A 13,784-nucleotide genomic window follows, 5' to 3' on the forward strand; every position below is an offset into this window, starting at 1 on the left:
CTTCTGAAACAAAAAAATCAATCATGTCATTCCTTTATTTAAATATTGCTAATTACTTCCCATCAATTTCAGGATAGAGTCAAAATTCTCTTATATGCTATAAAGAAATCTTCATGATTTGGTCTTTACCCTGTTGTCCAGCCTCATCTACTAACCTCTACATTTTGCATTTACAAAAACCATACTAAATGACTATACTGTCCCTAAACTTCTCCTGTTTTCTCATGCTTCCTTAGTTTTTGTATTTACTACTTTATTCTTAGAGGAAAACCCAATCCTTTTCTTTGGCCTCAATAATTCCTCTGTAACTGAATGGATAAAGAAAATTCAATGTGATATATATATATACACACACACACACACACACACACACACACACACACACACACACTGGAATATTATTCAGCCACAAAGAAGAATGAAATTATTGCATTTGCTGGTAAATGGATGGAACTGGAGAATATCATGCTAAGTGAAATAAGCCAGTCCCAAAGACCTAAAGGCCAAATGTTCTCTCTGATATGTGGATAGTAACCCACTACAAGGGAGGGTAGGGAGAGGAAGAACAGAAGTTCATTGGATTAGACAAAGGGGAATGAACGGAAGGAGTGGGGATGGGAATAGGAAAGACAGTGAAAGTTATAAATTGGACATAACTTTCCTAGGTTCATAAATGAATACATGACCAGTATAACTCTACATCATGTACAACCACAAGAATGATATCCTAATTAGAATAAGTAATATTCCATGTATGTATAATATGTCATGTATGTCTAAAAAGAACAACTAATAAGTAAATATATATAATTCCTCTGTAAGATTTGATTCAACCATTGTCTTTCCTGAGAAGATATCCTTCTCAGGACAGTTCCTATTCTCAGTACACCTTATATGCATGAACAAATTACATATTACATGATAGTTATCCCTTAATCCAGAGGCTGTAACACTATGTTTGATTATCTATAGTTGCAAACTGGGTCTGAGGCAGAACAGAAACAGAGTAACAGCAGCTAGGTGAATAAATACAACATGAATCAGTGCCCTCTGACAATGTTGAAAGTACAGGACCCAACTTTTTTAAAAGTCCATTTTTCCCACTGTATAGCAATACTTGAATAAAATATCATTAAATCCAAAAAAATAGCTAGCTGTGTAATATACTATATTAAAACCCAAATGCTCGAATTTAAATATAGTAGTCACTCTTCTTTTATAGATCAAATCTTATAGGTTTAACTATCTGAAAACGATCCTAATATTTATTGTAGTAACTTGTAGTTCAAATTGTAGCACAGCTTGAGGCCACAGGGTTGGGCTTCAAACAAGAGTTAATCAGTGATTGAATCCTATACTCACACAGCATATGTTATGTTTTAGTTTTAGGTAGAATAAAATGCAAAACTAATTTTGACATCAAAAATTGGTATCAGGTTGGTATTTTATCTTTTTGTGTTTTATTGGAAACTACCCAAGTGACACCATGTGGTAGTGGTGATGTCAAGAGACGAACTTTATTATAAAGATATAGAATTTCTAGTTACAAGGAATAACAAATCCAGTGGCAGCTTGGTTCTATAATATGAATAAAGTTCCCTAGATGTTTCATACTGAAATTAGAAAAGGTGGTTCTTTAAATTGTGAATGAGCTACTACCAACCTCCCAAATTTCATTAAATGAGAGAGAAAACTTTATCTAACATTCAAAAGTGGCATAATTTGGGGCTGGAGTTGTGGTTCAGTGGTACAATGCTTGCCTGGCATGTGTGAAGCCCTGGGTTCGTTCCTCAGTACCAAACATAAATAAATAAAATAAAAGATCCACTTACAACTAAAAAATATTTTTTTTAAAAAAGTGACATAATTTACTTAATAGCCTTGTAAGTTACTTTAGCCTTTTACTACTTCAATCATTTACTAACTCTGAAGTTATTCCTTAAAGTTTTAGTTTTATTTGATTGATGATGAACAAATCAAAGAAGGTATAATGATATCTATAGTCTACTGCTGCCTGGTCATCCAAGATTAAATACAGAGAAATCTTGAATACTTATTATATATTGTCTTTCACTAATGTAATATATATTACTGTTATTAATTAATACAATATATATTTACTATCTGATAACATTATACTAATATAAATATATTTAAAACAAAGTATATAAATAGTTATTCATTTTAGAAATACACTGTACCTGATCTTCTGCAATATGGATCCGGGCACAAGAAGAATCCAGCAAGGTGTGCAAGGCCTGTAGACATGCAGTAACATGCTCCACAGGCTCCTCAGGTCTTGGGGAACAAAGAAACTGTATACTCACACCTGAAATACACAAAATAGAAATTGATAGAAAACACTTTATGTTGTATTGGCATCATATTTTTCCTCTATTTTTCGTATGGATTACTTTAACCTACATTTATTTGTTAAAGTATAGTTCAAAATGGTTTCTAAGCTAAGCAGTCAAACTGAACATAAAGTTGTAGCATTGCACTGATTAATATTCAAACTAACATTTCTATTTCTGGGACTTTTTAAAATTACAGTATATTAAAAGTAACTTTATGAACATTATAACATTACACTTTTCATTTAATAGTTGCCAAGAAATTTTATATACAAACCAAGGTTTTTAAATGGCAAGCTATAGAGGCCCAATAAATGTCATGGGTAAAAAGTGCTATAAATGTATATGAGGTTAAGGTTTTGGAAATATTTCACATTTTCATTTATTGAATCTACAGATGAATTCTACAATTATACCTTTCAAATTGTGGTCCTTTTCCATCCCCAGAAAATATGAAATCACTAAAACCTTCATTAGAATGTATAAATTTTTAAACACTAAAACATCATCTAGAAAGTAATTGTAAATTAGGATTCTTTAAATTTTTAAACTTTTTTTCTTTATGGGATGATGGTTTGTTAAGTGCCAAGTATAAAGATAATCTGTTGTAGAATAAAAAAATTAAGTTTTTTTCTTGCAAATTATTTAGTATTGCTCTGTGAGTGAACATGACATCTACAATTTTTAAAGAGTAGTTTTAAATAATTTTTAGGCAAAAATTCAGCTAATTTATAAGATGAACTAAAAAATCCTTTTACGATTCTTTCTTTGAATTGTGCTGTACAAAATTTTCCCAAAGCATTAAAGTGAAAACTTGAATTTTCAAAAGTGATACATCTTTAAATATATTAATATGACACTCTACCTAAAATCAGATGCATTCGGTCTTTGTTAATTTCTGGCAAAGATTTAGCACTGGCCATTGCTCCTGATGCCTGGTTTAAACTGATGGATGCAGAACGTTTTTGTAAACCAGACACTGCTGCTTCTGTGGACTCTGCACACGTAAACCCTGTGCTATTTAACCAAAGTGCCACCGCATGAAGAATTGGGGCCCAGGAATTCCGATAATGAAGTCTAGCTGTATCAATAGTCTCAGGAGTATAAAATGCTCCACCTGTAAAACAATCAAATCAATTAAAAACATTACTTTCTATTACAAGTGTTCACTCATTTATGAATAACTAAACTTAAAAAACTACTTTTTTTAATTTTATTTTTTAGTTTTAGGTGGATACAATATCTTTTTTAACCCAAAAGATTCATCTGGTCAAAGAGTTTCTCCTCTCCCAACTAACCCCTCTCTATAGCAACTTTCCTAAAACATAATTTTAAAGATTCTTTTTTGCCAAGTGCCTGCCTCTCCCTCACTGATACCTGCTTTCCACCTTTTCCTGTCCAGGGCTGGCGCCATTCAGTAGCCATACCTTTTCCTATCCTGTTTTCATAGGATCCACCTCCTCACAGTAACCTCTCTTTCTACCATGACCAGGGAATTTGTTTCTTCTGTTTATCTACTCTTCCTCTCCACCTTCTCCCACTACCAACACTGGGGATTTTCTCATCTCTCTTTGCCATAACAATGAATTCAGAAAGGAGAAAAAGGAGAAACTCCAGTACCTGTTATCATTAATATATGGGAAGAAAAATGGGTTATTTGAAAAGGAATTGATAATACCTTTTCTAAACAGGAATAATGCTCATGATGATTTCCAAATAAATTCCAATAGGAAAACAAACTAGAGTATAAACCAACAACTTGCAAAAAAGACTTTAGGAACATAATTCATTAGCAGAGCAGGATTTATATGAAAGAGCATACATGGACGAGTAAAGCAGTATTCTTCACCATGGTTATGCATAATGACTTGTTATCCATAGTTATTTCAAGTAATCTTGCACATAATACAGCTAAAACAGTGATTAAAATTTTTGCTTCAGCTAACAAGTTTTTTTGCAGTAAAAATCTCGAATCCATAAATGCAATAAGAAAACATGTTCTAAGAAACAACATAAGGTTTAAGTCCACAAGAATTTAGGACATTTTTATTACTAGTGCTAGTTTCTACCAAGTTCATTTTGTTTAATTATTAAACTGAGCTTTATAAAGGCAAACTGTGAATACAATACTTACCATCTGGGGGAAGCTGACTAGAAAATTCTGCTGGTAAAGTCAAAAGAGCATAGTCTTTCAAGGCTGCCAACCACAGGCGGCTAAGTGTTGGCAGTTCGGGTTGTACCAGTGTTATTAAACTGTCTGGTGGTAGTTCATCTATGGTACCATAGTCATCCTCATCATCATCAGTATTCTTCATTGCTCTTTTTGGTTTTGACTCTGCTTCCTTTTTAATATTCATAGCAACCACATATACCTAGTAAGATATTCACAAGGTGACAATAACAAGGCTTAAGATAAAAATCACATATTTTAAGTTGCTGTAATTGTACAGTTGAATTATCAAAGGTAAATAGGTATAGTGGCTGGGGTTGCTCAGTGGTAAGAGTGCTCACCTATATGTGTGGGGCCCTGGGTTCAATTCTTAGCACCACATACAATAAATAAAATAAAGGTATTGTATCCACCTACAACTAAAAACATATTTTTTAAAAAAAGGTAAATGGGTATAGATATTAAGAGATTGCAATAACCAAAAAAGAGTAATTGCCTCTGCTTTGGAAGCAATTTTTTAAAGCTGATCTGGCTTCTGACTATTCTTCTCACAGCCTAGTCCCGGAGTAGGCTTTTCTTGGGTTCCCTTGTTCTTCTTTACAAAGCCTCCTTTTTTTTGGCCATGGGGTATAACTTCCTGTTTACTGCCTACACTTTCCTAGACTTATAAGACATAATCAGACAGCATTCAAAGAGAAAGGCTGAAAATAGGGAGGTGGCCAAAGAAAGGATTTCCATAAATATTCTCCTAAACTCCCTCTTACACAGTCCTTAAATGATATTTAGCAATCTAGCAATTACAACAGATAGCTGAGCTAAAAATATAATTTACTCGTCACATATATTATCTGTAGTCTTTCTCTCTAGTTTGTGAACCAGAATGGCATATAATAACAACTTTCCTAAAACATAATTTTAAAGATTCTTTTTTTGCCAAGTTTGTTTTTCTACATATATTTAGGCTTTGGCAACTTGGAACATACAAACTGAATTATATCATAATGAAAAAGCAAAATATAACAATAAGAGCAAAAAAGTAAAGTACGCTCCAAAAAATCTTTAAAAAATCTGTTTTCTTCCTACAGTATTATTTCCAGTGTGGTCTAACGGGAAGTCTGTGTGTCCAGTACACTATAAGCTTCTTTGTGGGAGGTACTGCATCTTACTTCTATTCTTACATTGGGCAGACAGGCACAGCCCAGAGAAAACATAGCAACTGACTAAGTTCGAAAATACAGACTTTGGGTCTCAGGTTATAAAAAATATCACATTCAGGGGTTGGGGATGTGGCTCAAGCAGTAGTGTGCTCGCCTGGCATGCGTGTAGCCTGGGTTCGATCCTCAGCACCACATACAAACAAAGATGTTGTGTCCGCCAAAAACTAAAAAAAAAAAAAAAATATTAAAAATTCTCTCTCTCTCTAAAAAAAAATCACATTCATAGTTCTCAGTGATTTTAAGCTTGTTTTTCCTCCTAAATCTGTTATTATACTGGCAGTAAAAGAATCTCAGTAAGCAATAAAAGAAACTCAGTGGTTCACTTGAATCCTATCTACTACATATCTTTTGACTTGCATTTAGGAACATAGTGCATTGGCAGAGTAAGATTTATATGAAAGATTATACATTGATCAGTACAGCAGTATGCTGTAAGACCTGAAGCAACAATGACAAGAAATACAGTTTTTGCTATTCATGAACTCATAGACCAATACAATGATAGAAGTATCAGAAAAATGCTGAGAGAAGGAATTTTTTAAAATTTATTTTTAATGATCTTCCTTACCACACTCTACCCAGTACCTAAGGACAGTGCCAGGGTCTATTAACTAATGAACATGTGATGATTTCTGTAGTGAATGAATGAATGAATCTTAGAGAGCATCAAGGACGGAAAAATTTTAACTCTTGGAGCATGAGACAGGTAAGAAAGAATTTTTCTGTGTGTGTATATGGTGGTGCTAGGGATTGAACACCATAGTGTTGCTTTACCACTAAGCTACATCCCCATCCCTTTTTAGTTTTTATTCTGAGACAGCATCTTATTACATTGCCTGGGCTGACCCTGAACTGCAATTCTCCTGCTTCAGCCTCCTGAGTTGCTGGGGTTACAGGCATGTGCCACTGCATTCCTTCAAGGCACAGTTTTCAAGGATAAAACTTCAAAAACTTCACTGTTCACAGGCAAAGATAGAAAGGACAGTGTAGACAGAGGGAATAACAACAACAAGAGCATAAAAACAAGCAACAGCATTATGCTTTGAGAGAACTACAAGTTTGGGGTACTGCCTGAGCACAGGGTAAAATGGAAGTAACTGAGGATTTTACTCCTTAAGCAATGCACAAAGGAGAATGTAACTGCAGGATTTTAAGGTAAAATGTATGCACTTTTTTTTAAACTTTTGATTATAATCATTAATAAAGGTTGTAAAATAAGTCTAAAAATGACTCATAATCCCAATATCCACATTCATATTTTATCTTTATAAACTATAATTTTGCTCTACATAGAATTTTTAATTTATTTTTATTGGTTAACATATCATGGGATTTTCTTGACTAAATACTAGATATTGATAGTCAATATTTCGATGGCAACAGTAGATGATATAACTAATATATCTATAGTACATAATATAACTAATAATTTCCCTGTAGCAGAAATTTTATATTTACTTCTGATTCTTTATATAGCCTTTGGAATCTTAAATATAATGATAAAAAATATTCACTTCTTCATATTATAAGTAACGTTGCAAGTAAACTTTTTTTTTTGTTTTTTGGTACCAGGTGCTTTACCAACTAAGCTACACCCTCATCCCTTTTTATTTATTTATTTATTTAGAGACATTAAATTGTTTAAGACCTCGTTAAATTGCTGAGACTGTTGTTTTTGAACTTGCAATCCTTCTGCCCCAGCCTCCTGAGGTACTGGGACTACAGGCATGCACCACCATGTTCAGCAGGAATCAGTTTCTTGAAATACTGGAGGGCAGATAATAAGAATCCAAAAGCAGCTGGGTACAGTAGCACATGCCTATAATCCCAGGAATTTCGGAGGTTGAGGAAGGAGGATCCCAAGTTTGAGGCCAGCCTCAGCAATTTAGCAAGATCCTATCTCAAAATAAAAAATAAAAAAGGGTTTGGGGATATGGCTCAATGGTTAAACATCCCTGGCTTTAATCTTTAATCCCCAGATAACCCCCCCCCCCACCAAAAAAAGAACAGAGAATCAAAGCACCTGGCCAAAGGAATTTAGGAAAATAACTTTACACAATTTATGTGTGTGTATGTGAATGTTGTAAAGTGACTGTGGAAATGAAACAGGTAACCGTAAACCAGCTATTAAAAAATAATAAAATAAACTCTGTAGCTTAGATAGTAAAGTGGCAAATCTCTGGAAATGTAATCAAATACAAGAGTCTTAACATAAAATATTTTCTGTTATTTATATTGTGAGGATTTTCCAGCCCAACTTCTGCATTTTAAATAAGGAAAGTCCATCCTTAATATACAGGTTTTCAAAAAACTAATGAACAGATTTTGAAAAAGCATTCTATACCAAGGGTGAGCTCTTTTTTTTTTTTAAATACAAAAGGGAGATGGAAAGATCTCCCTTGTTCTTGGACAGACAGAATTAATATTGTCTAAATGACCATACTACCAAAAGCACTATACAGATTTAATGCAATTCCAATCAAAATCCCAATGACAGTCCTCATAGAAATAGAAAAGGCGGTCATGAAATTTATCTGGAAAAATAAGAGACCCAGAATAGCTAAAGCAATCCTTAGCAAAAAGAGTGAAGCAGGTGGCATCACTTTACCAGACCTTAAACTATACTACAGAGCAACAGTAACAAAACAGCATGGTATTGGTACCAAAATAGACCTTAGACCAGTGGTACATAATAGAGGACACAGAGACTAACCCAAATAATTATAGTTATCATATATTTGACAAAGGTGGAAAAAATGTACATTGGAGAAAAGACAGCCTCTTCAACAAATGTTGCTGGGAAAATTGGAAATCCATATGCAACAAAATGAAATTAAACCCCTCTCTCTCACCATGCCAAAACTCAACTCAAAGCGGATCAAGGACCTAGGAATTAAATTAGAGACACTGCGTCTAATAGAAGAAAAAGTAGGCTGAAATCTCTATCATGTCAGATTAGCCCCAACTTCCTTAATAAGACTCCTATAGCATAAGAATTAATATCAAGAATCAATAAATGAGATGGATTCAAACTCAAAAGCTTCTTCTCATCAAAAGAAAAAATCAGTGAGGTGAATAGAGAGCCTACTAACTGGGAACAAATTCTTACCACACGCATGTCAGATAGAGCACTAATCTCTAGAATATATAAAGAACTCAAAAATCTTAAAAGCAAAAAAACAAATAACCCAATCAATAAATGGGCCAAGGAACTGAACAGACACTTCTCAGAAGAGGATATACAATCAATCAACAAATATATGAAAAAATGTTCATCATCTCTAGCAATTAGAGAAATGCAAATCAAAACCATTCTAAGATCTCATCTCACTCCAGTCAGAATGGCAGCTATTAAGAATCCAAACAACAATAAGTGTTGGCAAGGATGTGGGGAAAAAGGCACACTCATACATTGCTGGTGGGACTGCAAATTGATACAGCCAATATGGAAAACAGTATAGAGAATCCTTGGAAAACTGAGTCTGGAACCATCATTTGACCCAGTTATCCCACTCCTTGGTCTATACCTAAAGGATTTAAAAACAGCATACTATAAGGACACAGCCACATCAATGTTTATAGCAGCACAATTCACAATAGCTAAACTGTGGAATCAACCTAGATGCCCTTCAGTAGATGAATGGATAAAGAAAATGTGGTATATACACAATGGAATATTATTCGGCATTAAAAGAGAATAAAATCATGGCATTTGTAGGTAAATAGATGGAGCTGGAGAATATACTGCTAAGTGAAATTAGCCAATCCCAAAAAAACAAATGCCAAATTATTTCTCTGATTTAAGGATGCTGATTCATAATATGCTGTGGGGGGTAGGGGGGAAGATTAAATGAACTCTAGATAGGGCAAAGGGGAAAAGGGGAGGGAGGGGAAGGGAGGGGACATAAAGGTAGGAAAGATGGTGGAATGAAATGGTCATCAGTACCCTAAGTACATGTATGAAGACACAAAGGATGTGACTCTACTTTGTATACAACCAGAAATGTGAAAAATTGTGCTCTATATGTGTAATATGAATTGTAATGCATTCTGTTGTCATATATAACAAATTAAAACTTAAAAAATATATATACATATATATATTTGTGTGTGTGTGTGTGTGTGTGTGTATATATATATATATATATATATATATATATATATATATAGTTGATAGACCTTTATTTTATTTATTTACTTATATGCTGTCTGAGACTCAAACCCAGTGCCTCACACATGCTAGCCAGAGCTCTACCACTGAGCTACCACTCCAGCCCAAGGGTCAGCTTTTAAAAACATTTTTTTTGTGTGTGTGTGTGTGTGTGTGTGTGAGAGAGATACTGGGGATTAAAACCAGGGCCTCCTATTTTCTAGGCAAGTGCTCTATCCCTGAACTCCATCCCAGGCTGAAACAAACATTATTTTACCAATGGGAGCAGGAAAACGTTTCTCATGGATGGAGAAATGGTTCAACAACAATGGCTGTGGTTACCTCTGCCCATGCTTTGAGAACAGCCAATTTTTCCATGGTCGTGGCACTTTCTCGGTATAGTTGGCTGGAAGATCCTTTTCCGGCCTGAACTTTGTCCAGAGAAGAAACAAGCAGATTGTGTACTCGACGGAGATCATTGAGATCACTAACAACTCCACTTCCAATCCATGTGCTGCATACCTAGTCAAGGAAAATTCAAAAAAATTTGTGTACAGAAAACAAATATTGAAAAAAAGAGAGTGGAGTAAATATTCTCTTTCTTGAGGGAAAAACACAACACAAAACTGAAAGCAAAACAAAAAACTACCCAATATTGTAATTTGTATTATTTTTTTGAAATAAATCAGCAAGTATAGATTTTCTTGTATTCCTCTATAAGAAAATTTACTTATAAAGTTTCCATTGTCTAATTTAACAAAAAGTTTAACAGAAATAATTTTCCAACCAAAGTCGTTCAGTCTTAAATTTTTCAATTTAACAAAATTTTTGCAAACCACAGGCAAAGGGTTATGCTAGTTGCATTGAATGAGATAAAAATAATAAAAATTGAAGGGAAAAATACAGACCCTACCATCAAGTAAGAAAACACAGACTGAACAAACACATAGGAACATTTCATGACAATGATACTACACACTTAAAAACAGACAAGTGAGATTAGTTCTAGCAGGTGATATGGGAATATCTGGATAGTAGAAAGTTTATGTATACAGACTCAGGGGAGTTAAATGAGGAAGAAATGGCAATTAGCATAGTCATTGAGATCAGATATGGTAAAATTTAAATGGAATGTGAACTGAATTCAGACATCATTCTGTAGACAACCAAGAGTTTCCATGGCTGCTTTTTTTTTTCCCCCTTAATTGGTTCTTTTTAGTTGTATGACAGTAGAATTCCTTTTGATATAATTGAACAAGCATGGAATGTATCTTATTCTAGTTAGGACACTATTCTTATGGATGTATATGATGGTGGGGTTCACTATGTTGTATTCATAGAAGTACATAGAAAATTATTTCAGGATTCATTCCACTGTCTTTCCTTTTCTGATCCCCTTCCCTTCCATTCATTCCCCTTTGTCTGCTACTGAAGATATATTCTTCCCCTCTCCCCACTTATTGTGTATAATTTTAAGCTTCTATGGCTTCTGAGGAGGCAAATGATATTATTAGAATTGTGCCAGTACTACCGTATAGGGGGAAATGTATACAGCTAGTAAACAATATATTATGTGTCTATTAGAATACTATATAGCAGAGATGAAATGGATTAAACTGGGAATAGAATGAAAAAGGAGAGGCATCCAAAAGAAACTCAGGATTTGGAAACCAATTAGATATTTTTAGGGTATAAGGACAGGGAGATGTAAAATGAGTGAGAAATAGATGATTAGATTGTTGGGCTGGGGATGTGGCTCAAGTGGTAGCGCGCTCGCCTGGCATGTGTGCGGCCCGGGTTCGATCCTCAGCACCACATACCAACAAAGATGTTGTGTCCACCGAGAACTAAAAAAAAATAATTAAAAATTCATTCTCTCTCTCTCTCTCTCTCTCTCTTTCTTTGAAAAAAAAAAAAGAAGATTAGATTGTCAAAAAAAAAAGATTTTGATTGTCAAAGCTTCTAATTTGGATGAATGGAAGGAAGTTGACACCTTTGTTTGAGGGCGCTCCTACAAGAAAATAGGAAAGGTTAGTGAAGGTGAGAAGTTAGCATGATTTTGATTCCAAACATTTTTACATGCTGAGTTCTAAGTGTCACTAAGAGACACATGGAAAGATACTCAGCAGGCAGTTGGAAACTTGGGTCTGGATTTCAGGAGCCAGTTCAAGGATAACTACACAAATCTAGGAATTTCCAAAGATAACTAAAGTAACAGCAGTAGGTAAATGTTAAAAAAGAAAGGTTAAAAAAAGAAAAACCTTAAAGCCAGATCATAGGGAAAAGAGTTACACTTTAGGGACAAGTAGAAAAAGCATAAAGAAAAAAAGAAAGTAAAAAGAAAAAAACAGAAAATCCAGGCAAATGTAGTGATAATGGAGCCCAGGAGAGAATTTCAAGAAGAGGTGGTTTGACAGTGCCAACTTCACCAACGACAATTATAGGTCCTCACTTTCTCATCCAAAACCAACCCTTGGGCCAAGGTGGGTTTCACAATTCACAAATTTTGAGTAAAAGGTAACAAAGTACATGAACTTCATTAGGAAAAACATATGAAGGGAATATGACAGCACTCCATAATTAACGCCAAGATACTTCTGCAATGAAACATCAGGAATCATTCCAGATAAATTGATCAATACTAAAATTTCTATGTCAAGGCCAAATGAACACAAGTCAGTTCAGATTTTGCTGCCAAATAAAGCATAAAAAAGCTTCTGGTTTTCAGTCTGGATTTCAAATCATGGCTAATAGACTTGTATTTCTATATCTAAAACTTTTTGAAAGAGGATAATAAATATTTAAGTAAATAATTTTATTCTCTTAAAATTTTATTCTCAAAGAATCAATATTAAATATGATAAAATAAGGGCATTTTAAAATGATTATTGTCCATTAAAGATATACTGGTGGAAAAAAAAAGACAGTCAAAACAATGCTGAAATCATAATGAAATTTAAAGTGAAATGAGATAAATATGGTTATGAAAAGTAAAAGTTGTGATTTCTTTCTTTCTTTCTTTCCTTTTGTTACTGGGGATTGAACACAGGGGCACTTTACCAGTGAGCTTAGTCCCTAGTACCAGTGAGATAGTGCCTAAATTGCTGAGGCTGGCCTTGAACTTTCGATCCTCCTGCCTCAGCCTCCAGAGCCACTGGGATTACAGACATGAGCCAGCATGCCAAGTGAAAAAGATGATTTCTAAGGAAACTAAACATAGTAGGCAGTTTTGATAAATATATCTGTACAATTTGGTAGAAATATTACTTAAAGTTGAGTAAAATTGTAAAGATTGAAAATTTGAAACTGTTTTCTTTGCAAAAATCTAAGTACCTTCTTCACTTTAAAGAAGCCCTAACAAAATTCCACAAAATACATTAGGGGTTTGGTTTATGAAGGAAGAGAAAGCAACCAAGAACAGTGATGCATGCCTGTAATTCCAGGACTTGGGAGGATGAGGCAGGAAGATCACAAATTCAAGGTCAGTCTGGGCAACTTAGGAAACCCTGTCTCAAAAACTAAAAAAGGGTGGGGAGTAGCTCAGTAGTAAAGTGACCCTGGGTTCAATCCCAGTACCAGACAAAGAGTAAAAGAAAAAAGACAAAGTAGCACTGACTCAGCAAAACCTTACTAAGAGAAAAGACCTTGCTACATATCAGAAGCTAAAATATTTAAGGGTGCATTGTATTTATGATTTTGACCCTGCTTGAATTTATTTTTTACTAACCCACTGATTAATGTCCCCAACTGTGTCACACTTGAGAGTCCCAATATCTAAGAGTTACTCTGATTTAAGATTTCTTTAGATGACATTATTCCCATTGAGGGTCTCTCCTACAATTACAATTAATTACAATTAATTCTCCTAATAATTACCCTGATTTTAACATTTC

The 13,784-nt window shown here is 34.2% G+C and overlaps 1 protein-coding gene across 2 annotated transcripts in view; it reads right to left on the reverse strand.

Annotated features, from left to right (window-relative positions):
* The window catches only part of Heatr5b (HEAT repeat containing 5B), an 83,892-nt gene that overhangs the window by 16,087 nt on the left and 54,021 nt on the right, over positions 1 to 13,784 (reverse strand). For both annotated transcript variants that reach the window (XM_077791856.1, XM_077791855.1), the window contains 4 exons: positions 10,234 to 10,413; positions 4,489 to 4,726; positions 3,220 to 3,471; positions 2,202 to 2,329 (listed from right to left, as the gene is read on the reverse strand). In XM_077791856.1, coding sequence (XP_077647982.1) covers positions 2,202 to 2,329; positions 3,220 to 3,471; positions 4,489 to 4,726; positions 10,234 to 10,413 — 798 coding nt within the window. The remainder of the gene's footprint in view (positions 1 to 2,201; positions 2,330 to 3,219; positions 3,472 to 4,488; positions 4,727 to 10,233; positions 10,414 to 13,784) is intronic.

Source organism: Urocitellus parryii, chromosome 12 (assembly GCF_045843805.1).
Source record: "Urocitellus parryii isolate mUroPar1 chromosome 12, mUroPar1.hap1, whole genome shotgun sequence".
Taxonomy (NCBI): domain Eukaryota; kingdom Metazoa; phylum Chordata; class Mammalia; order Rodentia; family Sciuridae; genus Urocitellus; species Urocitellus parryii.